The sequence below is a fragment of the Mirounga leonina genome, unplaced genomic scaffold (genome assembly GCF_011800145.1).
Source record: "Mirounga leonina isolate KUSES-001 unplaced genomic scaffold, KU_Mleo_1.0 Mir_173, whole genome shotgun sequence".
NCBI classification, from domain to species: Eukaryota; Metazoa; Chordata; class Mammalia; order Carnivora; family Phocidae; genus Mirounga; species Mirounga leonina.
The window spans coordinates 66,861,869-66,878,564 of record NW_023270447.1 but is presented as its reverse complement, the minus strand read 5'-3'; the positions used below and the strand labels follow the sequence as shown (position 1 = coordinate 66,878,564).

Sequence of the window (16,696 nt, the reverse complement as noted above, 5' to 3'; positions counted from 1 at the left end):
TGCTTAATCAAGGTCAACAAAGAAGACAGTGGCCTACCTCAAGGGTTCATCACCCATCACCATGTCTATTCTGGGAGAGGATAAGCCTGTAATCACTTAGGGAATCAGTTCCAGAATGGGGGGTTGAGGGTGTGATAGACCCTTGCACAAGAGTTGGTATTTACCCTGTGGGGATGATGCTATTGACTTGCATTCTGTATAGTCAGGTATTGAAAATAACTTTTAGGATACAGTGTTTCATCTGGTAACATTTAATTTGATACTTTGAAATTGAAATTCTGTAAAAGGGTTAAGGGTGGGAAGTAGTGAGGCCGAACTGAAGTCAGATGAGGGTTTGAATCCCATCCATTTATGAAATGTTCACTTTAAGGTAGGTGCATCTAATAAGTGCTTTAAAATGTTAATGATAGTAAACTTTATTCACTAACATTTAGTTAGGGAGGGTTTGTTCTGGTTTATGTGCATTCCCTAACCTCACAACAATTGTGCAAGGTAGGTTAGTCTCTCCATTTCTCAGCTAAGAGGCTCAAGCGACTGATCCGAAGTCCCACAGTGATTGGGAGGAACTGAAGACAGGATACTTTTGTTCTATACCCCAAACTTTAAAAAACAAAATACTTTGATTTTTTAAAAGTCTAAATGACATTATTGATGTTTAGGAACATAGGTAAAAATCATGAATCTTCAGTCAAGCAACATATTAAGGACCTACTATTTCCTAGTGAGTGTGCTGGCCACGGTAAGCTTATAAAGCTTACAAGCTAGTCCAGGAGGGGGCACACAAACTAGTAAGTAAAACAAATTACAGATTGGGAGGATTATTAGGGAAATGCTGTAATAGAAAAATGGGCCTCCACGGTAGATCAGTGGTCCGGGAAAAGACCTCTCTGAAATAAGGTTGAGAGAGAAAAAGAAGCGGCGGGCAGGGGAGGGAAGAAGACAACGTGAGGGTGGAGGGAAAGGAGAGGCTCTGTTCCTGGCCAAGAGAACCAAAAGCAGAGGGGCGCCGAGTCGGAAAGGGATGCGTTTTGCCCATAGTGGGAATCAGAAGCAGACCAGTATGGCTGTAGCATAGTGGTGAGGGAAAGTCTTGTTGAGGAGAAAGGAAGTGTCCGTTTACTCGGTGCGTTTTGGTCCTGGAAGAGTTTGACCTCAGTGTGACGAGACGCTATTAAAGCGTTCTAAACGAGGAAATTATCCGATGTGATGTTTGTGTAATGTCTTGTTTCTCAATACTCTTTTCCCAAGCTAAACTGTACACACCCCCGCCTCCCTCCCTCCACGGTCGTCAAAGCAACAGACTCGGAATGATCAATTGTGGTGGTCACTTGACCGCTTACTGAGGAGGAGGCGCGAGGTGCCGCCCAAGCTGGGCGGGGCGGGAGGGCTCCGTAAGGAGGGCGGCTCTGCCCTAGACGTGTTCGGCCCCGGTCACTGCGCTGCGGGTCGGGGCCCCGCACCACAGACCGGCCACGCTCCAGGTAGGCTCCTCCCCAGGTAAGCTACACCACCCCCTGCGACGTCGCCTCCGGCAGGCACCGCCCCACGCTGGGGTGGTGCTACGAGTCCAGCTCCTCCGAGTTGTCTCCGGCAGGCACGGCCCTGCAGAAGACCGTGGGAGGGCCCGCCCGCCGCGCGTGCCCCAAGCTCCGCCCAGGCCCGGCCCCCGCTCCCCGACACCGCCCCCGCGTCCTCCGCGCCGGCCGCGCCCGCACCGACGTCGCGCCCGCACGGCTTGGGGCGGAGAGGCGAGGCTTGGACGTCGGGCGAGCCCGGGCAGCGGAACTGACGCCAGCGGGTTTCCGGGGGCGGCCCCCGGGGAGGTCGGCGGCGGCGCCGCAGTCGTGGAGGGGAGGTGGGAGCGTCAGCGGCCGCGGGCGACGCAAGTTCCGCACGGGGCACTCCTTTTCTCGTCTCACGCTTCTCCTTCCTCTCGCATAGTCGCGTGCTGCCTCCCCACGGCGGCTCTTCCCGACAAGAGCTTTCGGAGTGCGGTTGCTGAGGAGAAGCCATCGCCAGCTCGTCCTAGGGCCGAGTGAGGGTGCCTGTCGCACCGCGTCGCCCCCTGCGCTGCCTCCTTGCCCCCAGTGGTGGGCGCCCTTCTCGTTCGAAGCACTCCCCCCAGCTCCATGAATGGAAATCGGCTCCGCAGGTGAGCAAGTCCGAGCGGCTGGCCCAGTGGGCGGGGGTTATCCCCAGAGCATCGTCGCTCCCTCCCGGCCCAGGTGCGCGTGGTGAGCGCGGTCCGGGCGGCTTCTCCTCCCGTCCCCCGCCCGGCCCCTCCTCCGCCTCCCCGCAGACCCGCCGCAGTTCCCCGGGGCCCCTGAGTAGGCGAAACTGTGGGGAGGGGACACTGCTTAAAGGATTGAAGTTTGGGGTTCTCCAGGCGATATTACTCTTTTTTTTCTCGAGTCTAGAAGGGTTTGTCGTCGCTTTTGTTATTCCGATTGAAGGTGTAACGGTGTGCGCTTCCTTATAACCGGGTTGTGTGTCCCAAGGAGGCACTGGGCGGTCGGCTCTCTCTCACCTCTTAGGGTAGTTGTGAAGCTACATGGAGATAACGGTGGGAATTAAGTTTTAAATAGGTGTAAGCACAACGTCAAATGCAAGATGGCATTTCCTCCATCCCCGAGTTCTCTTCTGATGTTTGTGGCAGCATGGTATGTAGTTCCCGAGGATTTCGGAAATGTCATATTGGCCCGGATTACTGCTTACGTGAGGAGGTGGATCTTAAAATTGCTGACAATATTTTTTTTCATTCCCTATTCCCTAGAGAAGCGGTTATCATATTCCTGGAAATTTGGAATTTAAAAAAACTGCTTTCTCTCCTTAGGAAAACGGCAGTCTTGAGAAAAATTGCAACATGGGCAGTACTTACCTTGAAAAAGAAAAAGCACTCTTTATGATTCGGAAGTAATTAATTGAGAGATATAAAGTAGGTGTTACATAATGGTTTGCTTTCCAAAAGATCATACTTAATATGTTAAATTTCATAGTATGTTTTATCCAGACAGTAACACATTTATAAGTTAATTTTCAAAACATTGAGGTAGGGGGTGTCTTGTTACTGATGGGATCACAAGTTCCTGAATTTCACATCTCGTTTTGCCAGTTTGGGAGGTACTTGAATATGAGAGAAACTTAAATAATAAAAGAAACCAGTGACCTAATGATGATAAAGGATCTGTTAATTAGGTTAAGACGTATAATTGTCAATAGATGCAAACAGCACAAATTTGTAGAGATGGGATGGGGAGAGGGGATTATTGCAAGTTTTATTATATGAGATTTTCTCTAATCCTTTTCTCCCATTTCTCTTTTGCATGCTTCATTTTTTGTCATCATATTTTCTTAAAAAGGGATACTTTGTCTATAGATTGTGAAGAGTTTTATACTTTCATTTGTTTATCACTGATTTGTATATTTCTGAAACTGTGCCTGGCTTTGTTTTTTAATTTTGTATCTTATTGTTTAGTGAATATAATGATCTAGGGCTATGGGTGACTTTTACATAACTGTCCTCTTGTCAAGCCTGGAAAACAAAGCATGAAAGTTAAATACTTTATTAATCACCCTGAGTTTTAAAGATAGTTTTTGTTTTTTAGTTTTTTTCTCTTTTGGGTTTTTCATATGAAATTATGCCCCAATGTATGGACAACGTCTTAGAAAATACTTCTGAAGTCCAATCACCTAGCCAACTGGTCCAGCTAGCCAAGTATGATTCAGTAAATGCTCCTGTGAATTCCTGAGCTATAGATAAGTTTTACATCTTCTTTTTGCATATGCCATTACTGAAATATATACCCGTTTAACTATCTTCACATCTGAGGAGGTAGAATTAGATAATATCAGCCATATGCTTGACCATCTTGAAACTCAAAGTTTGCTCTTCATTGCAGTTTATACATGATTAACTGTAGTCTAATGAAGATGAAGTATTATTATTTGGCTCAGAATTGTCATCATCAAAAACAAAATTTTCATTCTTCCTGAGACTTATGTAATTGTTACACTGCATTGTGAAATTGAAAGCATAGTTGGGCAAAACATGCAACTGAGTTTTAAATCAAGTATTTCACAGGTACCGGGGTGCCCGCCTGGCTTAGTTGGTGGAGCATGAGACTCTTGATCTCAGGGTTGTGAGTTCGAGCCGCACATTGGATGTGGAGATTACTTAAAAATAACACTAAAAAAAAAAGAATTTGACAGGTACATATTTTGGTTTAAAATGTTTTAGACATCTGCGTGCCTTGTTGGCTCAGTTGGTAGAGCACGTGACACTTGATCTCATTTGTGAGTTTGAGCCCCACCTTGGGTGTAGAGATTACTTAAAAACACTTTTTTAGACATAAATGTTCTCTGGTAGTTTGTTGAGTAAATGTTGGATCTTTGCTCCAATTTTGTTCTAAGGGTTTTTTTTGTGTGTGTGGAGATTCTTAGGTATTACCTTCTGATAGGATGTTTTAAATTCTAGTTGTTGAGAAGATACATAGAAAACTTAAATTACATTGGAGGACTTGGACTTAGGATACAAATGCTATATAATTGTTTCTTGGTGAACCATTCCTCACTAAAAGTTAGTATTTGTCTTCCTTTTTTGCATGTAATACTTTAAGTTATTTTTTAGGGTGTCCTGTACATTGTTCTGATTTAGAACTTTGTGAACTTTCATTTAACCAGAGAAGCTGGCACAGTTGGTTTTTAAATATAACAATAGTTTTGTTTCTGTGCCTGTGACTCCTTGGCTAGAGGAACTTCTGATGAAACCCTGTTTTTTAGAGTTTAGTTACATTTGGACTAAAAGTATATGTTTTAATTCTAAGTAAGTGTCAATAGAAGCAGCAGAAATGTTCATTGAGATATCTGTTCTCCTGAGTAGCAGTGTTTTAGAACCTTACTACTCTAGTCTGTATGTTTAGGTGATGTCAGACTATTGTTTAGGGCAGAAGGAATTGTACTCACCTACCAATGGAAGAAAAACGTTTACTGTTACTTTAAATTAATGATATGCAAAGTGATTTGATATATTTGGTAGTTGTCTTATACAGTGTTGCAGGAGTGAATAGACCATGTTTCTTAGTGATACTTTTAAGTTCATGTTTGGATCTGCAAAGTGGTCTTAAGGCTCTGCATTTCTTTACTAATAAAAATCTAGGGTCGCCTGGGTAGCTCAGTCCCTTGTCTTAAGTCTTTCCCAGCTCAGTCTTGGTCTTAGGGTCATGAGTTAAAGCCCCACGTTGGGCTCCACACGTGGAGCCTACTTAAAAATAATAATAAAATAATCTAGAAAAATCATTTGAGAACAAGTTCCAAAGGAACAGAAGTTGCGTATATGGAAACTAAGTTTGAATGAGATGAATAAAAGTTGTGGATTCAAAATACTAAAATATATAATGCCATTAGGTTCTCAGTTTAATATTTAAAATAATCTTTTTTAATCACTGTGGGATATGCTTTCTCATTTGTAGATTTTTGTCTTGAAGAAAAATTGTCAAAATGCTGCTCTGTCTGGAGGGCATGAATTTTGAACATGCAAAAGGTTTTTCTACTTGGTTGCCACTTAAATTTAAGTTTGTGCTGTTCTTGAGTGGCCACCATAACTTTTTCCTACTATTTTGCTGCTCTTGACTGGCAGTGGGACTTAACAAAAATATGCAAGATTATTTTGATTTTTGTTTTAGAATTGAATTTCTCTTACAGTGATGGATTTTTTTTCCCCTGAGGGAAAATTGAAAAGGAGGCAAGAAACAACTTTGTTCTTTTAAACAAAGACTTAAAGGAGAAAAAGAACATATAAGTAACCCTCAAACGTGATTTGCTTAATGTGATGAAAACTTTTAAACATTATCCATGATTCCATCACCCTGATCACTCTTTAAATTTCTTTTTTTTTTTTTTAAAGATTTTATTTATGTATTTGACAGAGAGAGAGACCGCGCGCGCCAGAGAGTAGGGGGAGTGGGAGAGGGAGAAGCAGGCTTCTGCTGAGCATGGAGCCCGATGCGAGCATGGAGCCTGATGCGGGGCTCGATCCCAGGACCCTGGGATCATGACCTGAGCCAAAGGCAGCCGCTTAACTGACTGAGCCACCCAGGCGCCCCACTCTTTAAATTTCTAAGCCAGATTTCAAACTAGTAAATCTCTATTCAAAAGAGGAAAAAAAATTAAGGAATTAAGTAATTTAGGAAAGCTGCTAGAATGAATGAAATCATTTCAAGATGCTACTCCCTTTTGCTCTTTTGGAAAATTTTATGTACCAAGTTGTGAATTTAAATTTAGGTTATATTCAATAATGTTTTCCAGTGGGGACATTGTGTTCGTTTGGTTCTATAAGCCTGGCCTGATAGCATGCAGAGAGGCCTGGGGCCCTGTAAAGGGGACATTTCCTGGAAAAGGTCTCTGTTGTATATGGAAAAACCATAGTTCAGAATAGAATTCTTGCTAAACTGTCATAAAACTATTGTATTCTAGTTGAAGACTGTGTTTCTTCATATTATAGCCATCTTTTTTCACATAGGTTCTTATAGTCTTAAAATATTTGAGGATCTATCTGAAAGATGAAGTAATTAAATATTTTGTTAATCTAACGAAACATTTTCTCTAATAATACTTAAAACTAAGATCTAAAGGGCGCCTGGGTGGCTCAGTCGTTAAGCATCTGCCTTCAGCTCAGGTCATGATCCCAGGGTCCTGGGATCAAGTCCCACATTGGGCTCCCTGCTCCGCGGGAAGCCTGCTTCTCCCTCTCCCACTCCCCCTGCTTGTGTTCCCTCTCTCGCTGTCTCTCTCTCTGTTGGAAAAAAATAAATAAAAATATTTAAAAAAAACCACCTAAGATCTAAAGTAATTTATAAGTTTTTTGTTTTTTGTGTTTTTTTTGATAGATGGGAGAATAAGGCAAGTGATAGTTCATTTTGGGAGAAGGTAAAACTAAAAATATAATTTATTTAAGAATAGTATTCTTTCTAAACCTATGTAGTCTCAGTTTGTTGGGATAAACAGCATTCACCAGACATTCCTACTTCTAATTCAGTTGTCTAGGATACCCAATAGACCCCCATCCTTGGCTCATTAACAAAACAGATGTGAGAAAGAATATTGTGTAGTTTTTCAACCATAATGGTTATGCTGTTAGGATACATGAACAGCCTTTCTGTATTTGGAGTTTCTGTAGTTTTCTGCCATTATCTGTGTTAATATTAATAACTTTCTTTGGCTATCCATTGCTTTAAAAAAAAAGTCTGTTGAGATTTAGCAAAACCATGTCACACTGATGTTTTCTCTTAATTTGAGCTTATTGTCATTTGATTACAATACAAAATTATTTACATTATTCTGAAATAATAGTGAAATAATTTGGAAGAATTCTTTGTTTTGAATCAGCCAGTTTTTTTCCTACATTGTTTCTAAGTTGTCAGGTTCTTGAGAAGTCAGAAGGTATCTAGAATATAAACATGGGATATTTTTATGTTTTTCATTTGTGGAAGAAATTTTTCAAGAAAATGTTCTCAATTGTAGGCTTATATAATACTATTTTTGAGTCATTACCAATACTTGATATTTTAACTGATTTCTAAATCATCTAATAAAAGAAGTTCATTAGTGTATCTGAATTTTTAAAAAAGGTTAAAGAATAGATTGCAAAATGGGCTTATACCTTAGCAATGAAGTCTTCTTTTTTTTTCCTTTTCTTAAAAGAAATTTCTGGTTTCTAAATTAAGACTTGATTTCTATCCGTATATTTAACATAAAAGTGGCATTCCTCTAAAATTACTCAAAAATTTTCTAAAATTTTTGCTTGGCTGATCACAGTTTTTCAGAAGCTACCCAACCTTTAATTATGAAATAAATCTCAAGGCATTTCCATTGTGCAGGACATACTTGGGTAATGTGCTCTCTTGTTTTCAAGGGGCAAAATGCCTTTTTAACAGTTCTTCAGTACTGCCATCTGAGAAATTTTACCCTCAGCAGGCTGAATTTCTGCAAGTGATTATTTAGCTCTAGTGAAATAATAAATGTAATATAGTAATAAGTGCACTGTTTGTAGAGGTTCATTGAATGAATAGGTAGAATTAGTAGGTGGGGGGTTACTAAAATCTCATGCTAATGTTTACTGCTTAGCCTTGTGGGTTTATGTAGTAAACAGGCATTTTATTATGTCAAAATTTGAAGCCAACACAATACATTTTTCCAAAACAAATCAAAATTTTTCCTGGGTCTAAAAATACTTATTTATTATTTTAAAGAAGCAAACAATATAGGAAAGTCTAAAATAGAAAGTGAAGGGGCACCTGGGAGGTACAGTGGGTTGAGTCTCTGACTCTTGGTTTCGGCTCGGGTCATGATCTCAAGGTTATGAGATTGAACCCTGCGATGGGCTCCTCACTCAGTGGAGCCTGCTTGTGACTTTCTCTCCCTCTCTGCCCTTCCCCTTGTGCTCTCTCACTCTCTCAAATAAATGGATAAATCTTAAAAAAAAAAAAAAAAGAAAGAAAGTGAAAATAATATCCCATCCTCTGGATAAAACCATTGCATTGGGAGCACTGGGTGTTATATGCAAACAATGAATCATGGAACACTGCATCAAAAACTAATGATGTAATATATGGTGATTAACATAACATAATAAAATTTGGGGGAAAAAAAAAACCATTGCTAGTATTTTTCTTGTATAGCTTCCGAGACATCCATCCATATCTCCATCCATTATATTGTTTTTAACCTGTTTTTTCTACTCCATAATGTGTCCTGGACATTTTTTCCATAATAATACTTACATTTTTACAGCAATGTGATAGTCTATACTCAGTACATATTTAATCAATCTCATTGATGGTGGGTTAGGTTTCTTTCTTTTTTGTTTTTCATTATAAATAAGACTTTGGTAAGTATCCTAATATATATGTTTGTATTGTGGTCCAGTGATTGCTTTAGGATAAATTCCTAGAAGTAGAATTGTTGAAACAAGATGTATTATTCCATGAACACTGAAGCAGAAGTTACCAGTGAAAATCCATTATTTTCATAATAGGCTATAGTATAAGCTGTGGTTGGTTTATTCACTGTTTTTCATCATTCACATTTGCTGTAGGCTGTCATTTAGCTTTGGACTCAAAACTAGTACATGTTTATCCTTAACTAAAGTTCCTGATTTATTTATTTATTATTTATTAAAAAAAAAAGAAAAAGAAAAAAACTAGTACATGTAGACTGTTAGGTCAGTGAACAACATATACACAAATATCCTTTGAACATGTATTGTTTTATGTTTGAGGTTTAATGTGGTGAGTTGATATTAGCCAGTACTTCCTATAACTACTAAAACATCTGAAGTGGAGAGAAGTCCCAGATAGTGCTTTGTATTTCTGTGTAATTATATCTCCAAATCTAGTGGGCAATATATGTATTTGTTAAAAAAACTGAAATATGGGGCGCCTGGGTGGCTCAGTCGGTTAAGCGACTGCCTTCGGCTCAGGTCGTGATCCTGGAGTCCCGGGATCGAGTCCCGCATCGGGCTCCCTGCTCAGCGGGGGGTCTGCTTCTCCCTCTGACCCTCCCCCTTCTCATGCTCTCTCTATCTCATTCTCTTTCTCAAATAAATAAATAAAATCTTTAAAAAAAAAAAAAGAAAAAAAACTGAAATGTGTTTCACTGGAAGTATAATTTGTTGTAAGCAAATATATTGCTTCATTAATTTACATTAAAATATTTTTTGGATACTTAATGATGATGATGATTTTATAATAACTGTAGAGTTTGTTACATTGCTTATTCATGGAACAATTTTGGTTTTTTGCCAGTTTGTATAAATAGCACCCGGCAAAATAATGGGGGAAAAATTGGCAGTGTGATATAGTATACAAAGCATGGGTTTTAGAGACAAATCCTGGCTCTCAAATTAACTGACTTGATAATGATGTGTCATTGTAGATTCAGTGATTGTAACAAACTTACCACTCTGATGTGGGGATGTTGATTGGGAGGCTTATGGGTATGTGTGGGCAGGAGGCATATGGGCAATCTACCATCTGCTTGATTTTGATGTGAACCTAAAATTGCTGTAAAAAATAAAGTCTAGGGGTGCCTGGGTGGCACAGTTGGTTGGGCATTGGATTCTTGATTTTGGCTCAGGTCGTGAGATCGAGCCCCACGTGAGGCTCTGCTCCTCTCCCTGCTCGTGTACACACATGTGCATGCTCTCTCTCTCTCTCAAATATATACAAATGTATTTTTTTAATAGTCTATTAAAAAAGTTAACTGTGACTTTGGGCTGTACCTTTAATCTTCCTTAACCTTAATTTCCTTGTTTGTACAATGGGATGGTAAAAAGAGTTTAAGTATGCAAAGGAAATGGCACTTCTTTTCTTCTGTTTTTGGAGACTTATAGAGAATTGAGGATGTATAAAAATAGGTAGAATTATGTAATAAACTACCATGTATCCATCACCCAAACCCAGCGATCATCAACCCACATCCAATTGTGTCCCTTCTAATTTCCCATCCCTTATATTTTTTTGAAGCATATTCTACCCATGATACTATTTCATTCATAAATATCTACTAAGTATTTACAGAAGATACAGGCTTTTAAAATAAACCATAGTACCATTATCACAGCAAAATAATAGTCTGTATCAAATATCTAGTCAGTGTTCAAATTCCTACTTGTCTCAGCTATACTTTTTTTTAGTCTGCCTTTTATTTATTTTTTCATTTTTGAGTTCGGATCCAAGTAAGTTTCACAGATTGTGCTTGATTGTCTTTTTTAAATTCAGTATAATTAATGTACAGTGTAATATTAGTTTCATGTGTACAATATAGTGATTCAACAGTTCTATACATTACTCAGTGCTCATCATGGTAAGTATACTCCTAATCCCCTTCACCAATTTCACCCATCCCCCACCCTCCTCCCCTCTAGTAACCACCAGTTTGTTTCCTATATTTAGGAGTCTGGTTTTTTTCCTCTTTTTTTCTTTTGTTTTGTTTTGTTTCTTAAATTCCATGTATGTGTGAAATACGGCATTTGTCTTTCTCTGACTAACCTGTTTCACTTAGCATTATACTCTCTAGATCCATCCATGTTGTTGCAAATGGCAAGATTTCATTCTTTTTTATGTCTTAGTAATATTCAGTTGCAATGGCGTGTGTGTGTGTGTGTGTGTGTGTGTGTACACATACCACCTCTTTTTTATCCATTCGTGATTGATATGTCTTTTAATCTGTAAGTTTTCTATCCTTCCCTCCCCCATCCCCCCATGTACTTTATGGATTGTTTGTCCTTTTAGACTTACCACAGTCTGGATTTTGCTGGTTCCATCTTCATTGTGTAATTTAACATGTTCCTTTCAATTTACTGTTAATTGCTAGGACCTAAAGTCTTGATCATGTTCAGGGCATTCTTTTTGAACTTAACTCCAGTGAATTTTTGGTTCCCATCACTTTGCTGAAATTGCTCTTATCAAGGTCAACACAGAGTTGGCTAAACCCAGTAGTCAGTTCCCAGATGTTCATTTTCTTTGACTTCATTTGATTAAATTGCTTACTTCTTGAAACACTTTTTTTTTTTTAGATTTATTTATTTAATTTTTAGAGAGAGAGAAAGCACAAGCAGGAGGGGCAGAGGGAGAGGGAGAGAAAATCTCAAGTAGACTCTGCACTGAGTGTGTAGCCCGACACAGGACTCAGTCTCATGACCCTGAGATCACAACCTGAGCTGAAACCAAGATTTGCATACTTAACTGACTGCGCCACCCAGGTGCCCTGAAACACTTTTTTCCGTTTCTTCCTGGGTGCCGCTCTCTCCAGGTTCTCCTCAACCTTACTGGATATCACTTTTCTGCCTCCTTTGCTCTGCCCTCTTCATTTCCCCAATCTCTAAACATTGGGAGTATTCCAGGGCTTAGTGTTCTTCTGTATCTTACCACAGTTCGGGTAATCTCTAGTCCAGTGGTTTCGAATACCATTACTATGCCGAGGACACTCACACTTATTTCTCTAGCCTGGACCTCTCCCTTGAACTTTACACCAGCTAACTGCTTACTAGACACCTCATTGTATAAACCCATCAAACTTAGCATGTCCTAAAAATTCTCTTGATTTCCTCTCCAAACTTGCTCCAATCACTGAGTCTTTCTTAACTCAGTAAAGGACACTTCCATTCTTTCAGCTGCTTAGACCAAAAAACAACACAAAACCAAAACCATCCTTGAGAGCTCTTTTCTCTCAAACCACACGCCTAATCCATTAGCCGTTCCCGTCAGGTCTACCTTGTAAATATTTTCCACATCAACATTATTCCCCAGCTGGTACCACCTCACCCCCAGCCGTCATTAACCTTTGCTTGGACAATCAACTAGCCTACTAACTGGTCTCTTTGCTTGTACCTTTACGTATAGTTTCTTCACGCAGCAGCCAGAGTGATTGTTTTAAAAATAAATTCAAGTCAGATCATAATGCTTCTTGACCCTTTGTTGACTTCTTATGTCTCAGAATACAATCCAAAGACTGCCTCATGGTTTTCAAATCCTGTATGATCTGATCTCCCATTCACTCTCTGACCTCATCTCTTATTCTCTTCTTGCTCACTGTGCTTCAGGCATAGTGATTTCTTTGCTGTTCCCCAAGCAAGCTTCTGCTTTTTCCTTTATAGTTCGGTGTATATACTTGAGTGTGTCGGGCTACACACTCAGTGCAGAGTCTGCTGGAATGTTCTTCCAGATGTCCACATGACTCTTTTTCTCACTTCCTCTGTTTTCTGCCAACTTGTCACCCTTTTAAAGAGGCCTTCTTTGACAAACCCATCAAATAATTAACTACCTATTCTGTTCCAACCCCCACTTTCTATCCCCTTAACATATTTTATTTATTTGGGGGGGACGCTGTGAGGGGCAGAGGGAGAGGGAAAGAGAGGATCTTAAGTAGGTTCCATGTCCAACGCAGAGCTTGATGCAGGGCTCTGTCTCACAACCCTGAGATTACCTGAGCCGAAATCAAGAGTCAGATGCTTAAGTGACTGAGCCACCTAGGCGGTATCCCTAGGTGTTAAGGTATCCCTATCCGGATACCTTAACGTATTTTATTTTTCTTTATAGCACTTACTCCTACCTGACTAGCAAAAAAGAAGTGCAATCTAATCTGCCTATCCAACCCTTCCATAAAGCTTCATGAAGACCAGCTCTCTGTTAATATTATTAAAACTATTGTTCACCTGAACCTGAACAGTGCTTGACAGTTGGAGGCAATGATTTGTTGAACAAATTAATGAGTCAATGAATGAATGACTTAATGAATGATAGACTATCAGCAGATGTTAATTTGTAGTAGTGTAGTGGTATAATGGTGTAGTGTAATGGTAGGCTCTGAATCAGATCGACTATTTGCAAATCCTGGCTTTGCCACTTTCTAACTGTGATAATGGTTTCTAATCTCCCTATGCCTCAGTTTCCTCATTATAGTACCTGCCTCAAAAGTTATGTTGCAAGAAATCACATAATATATTTCAAGTATTTAATAATAAAGGTAGGGGTGCTTGGGTGGCTCAGTCAGTTAAGTGCCAGACTCTTGATTTCAGCTCAGGTTGTGATCTCAGGGTCATGGGATTGAGCCCCACGTGGGGCTCTTGCTCAGCAGGGAGTCTGCTTGAGATTCTTTCCCTCTCCCTCTTCTCTGCCTCCCGCTCATGCACATGTGCTCTCTCTCTTCTGAAATAAATAAATAAATCTTTAAAAAAATATTTAAGAGTAAAGGTAGCTATTGTTAATGTGAACTTTCCTTAAGTATTAAGATGGAATATCCCTCCCAATATATTAGGAACTACTTAAAGCAAATAATTGTGACTTATTAATTAATCTGTGTATCTATAAAAACTTGAGCACAGTAATTGTTCAATAAATATTTAAAGTAGATAAATGACCTTTTATGTTTTTTTATTTTCTTCTAAGTTTTATTTATTTAAACGATCTCTACACCCACCATGGGGCTCAAACTTATGACCCTGAGATCAAGAGCTATATGCTCCTCCAACTGAGCCAGCCAGGTGTCCCTATGTTTTGTTTTTGTTTTTTTTAAATATCAATGGGGGCAGTGAGTTTCATAAGAGAATGGGGTATATAGGAAGAGTAAAATACTATTTTTAAGCCAATCTTGATAGTAATCATTTGTAAATAAAATAGCAGAAAGTTATTTTTTAACACATAGAAGGTATTTTAAAATTGTAATGCCTAATGCTAGAGAGGGTAAGAGAGAGAGATCTGGTGATAATAATGTATTCACTTGCTAGTTTGGCAGTAAATATCAAGAGTCAGAAACATTTTTGTTCCTCCCCTTTGATTTGGTAAGTCTACTTCTGAAATTGATATGAAGGGGAAAAAAGTTCTGTATACTGTTTCCCTGTCCACCTCCCTTCATATACTAGGTGCTTAATGCAGGGAAGTGTACTTAGTGTATTGTGTGACATGTTGTAGATGCTTGTTAGTATTTGTTAAAGAACTGGGTTTTTTTAATAACTTAAAGCCAGGCACATCTAGAATGCAAGACTTTATTTATTTCACAGAGAGAGAGGGAGTGTGCGAGAGCACAAGCAGTGGGAGCGGCAGGCAGAGGGAGAGGGAGAAGCAGCCTCCACGCTGAGCAAGGAGCCCGATGTGGGGCTCGATCCCAGGACCCTGGGATCATGACCTGAGCTGAAAGCGGACGCCTAACCGACTGAGCCAGCCAGGCGCCCCTAGAATATATAGTTTTATCTCATTTTTAAAATGAGACAGCTGAACATCCTTCAACACAATAAGGGCCATACATGATAAGGCCACAGCCAATATCGTATTCAACAGTAAAAAGCTGAGAAGTTTTCCTCTAAGGTCAGGAACAAGACAAGGACACTGACCCTTGCCACTTTCATTGAACATGGTACTAGAAGTACTAGCCAGAACAATTAGGCAAGAAGAAGAAATAAAAGGCATCCTAATCTGAAAGGAAGAAGATGTCACTATTTGCAAATGACATATATAGAAAACCTGAAAGACTCCACCAAAAAACTGTCAGATCTCATAAATGAATTCAGTAAAGTTGCAGGATATAAAATCAATATACAAAAAATTTGTTATATTTTTGTACACTAAGTAACGATCTATCAGAAAGAGAAATTAAGAAAATAGTCTCTTCAGTTGAATCAAAAAGAACAAAATACCTAGGATTAAATTTAGCTAAGGAGGTGAAAAACGTGTAGTGAAAACTGTAAGACGTTGATAAAAGAAACTGAAGACAACTCAAATAAATGGAAAGTGCTCATGTGTTGGAAAAATTAATATTGGAAAAATGTCCATACTGTCTAAAGCAATCTGCAGGTTCAGTATAATCCCTATCAAAATTCCATTGGCATTTTCTACAGAAATAGAACAAACAATTCTAAAATTTGTATCAAACCACAAAAGACCACAAATAGCCCAAGCAATCTTGAGAAAGAACAACAAAACTGGACACATCATGTTCCCTGATTCCAAACTATATTACAAAGCTGCAGTAATCAAAACAGTATGGTATTGGCATAAAAATAGATACATAGGTCAATGGAACAGAATAGAGAACTCAGGGATAAACCTACATGTTAAATGGTCAATTAATTTTTGACAAAGAAGCCAAGAATGTACAGTGGGGAAAGGACAGTCTGTCTCTTCAATAAATAGTATTGGGAAAACTAGATAGCCATATGCAAAAGAATGAAACTGCTTCCCTATCTTACGTCATACACAAAAATTAACTCAAAGTGGATTAAAGACTTGAATGTAAGACTTGAAACCATAAAACTCCTTGAAAAAAACAGGTGGTAAACTCCTTGACATAAGTTTTGGAGATGATTTTTTGATTTTCATTTATGTAGAATTTATTTTTTCAGCCCTTCATTTTCAGTCTTTTTGTGTTGTTACATCTGAAGTGCTTCTCTTGTAGGCAGCAAATAGATGGGTCTTGTTTTTTTTAATTCAGCCACTCCACTTGTCTTAGTCCATTTACATTTAAAGAAATTATTGATAGGTATGTACTTAATTGCTATTTTGCTAATTGTTTTCATGCTGTTTTGTAGTTCTGCCATTCCTTTCTTCTCTGCTCTCTTCATGATGGTTTTCTTTAATGGGTGCTTAGATTTTTTTTTTTTCTTTATCTTTTATATATCTACCGTAGGGTTATTCTTTTTTGGTTACCATGAGGCTTCATGACTTTTTTTTAAGCACCAGCAGCACATTCCCTCTGTTGATACTCAGCAGGCTTTAAAAAACTTATATGTGACCCTGCGGGGTGCCTGGGTGGTTCAGTCAGTTAAGCATCTGCCTTCGGTTCAGTTCATGATCTTAGGGTCCTGGGATTGAGCCCCACATCAGGCTCCTTGCTCAGCAGGGAGTCTGCTTCTCCCTCTCCCTCTGCTTCTCCCTTTCAAATAATAAATAAATAATAAAAAAATAAAAAACTTATATGTGCACCCTGAACCTAATAGTACACTATATGTTAATTAGCTTTAATTAAAATGAAAACAAAACCAAAAAAACTTGTACTTGTGATGTCTGATATTCTGTCAAATGCACTGGACTTAAAACTTTTCTTTATACATTGTCTTAAAAAAAAGGTTGTATTGAGTTTGGGGGACATAGTGTAAATATTTGCTATATAAGAATAATTTGAAAAAATTATATTGAAAGATGTTTAA

General features: G+C 39.0%; 1 protein-coding gene across 2 annotated transcripts in view; it reads left to right on the top strand.

Moving 5' to 3' along the window:
• Nucleotides 1–1,760: 1,760 nt before the first annotated feature.
• Nucleotides 1,761–16,696, top strand: part of LOC118019694 (protein argonaute-3-like) — a 127,582-nt gene continuing 112,646 nt past the window's right edge. For both annotated transcript variants that reach the window (XM_035019108.1, XM_035019109.1), the window contains exon 1: nt 1,761–2,152. In XM_035019108.1, coding sequence (XP_034874999.1) covers nt 2,134–2,152 — 19 coding nt within the window. In that variant the 5' untranslated portion in view covers nt 1,761–2,133. The remainder of the gene's footprint in view (nt 2,153–16,696) is intronic.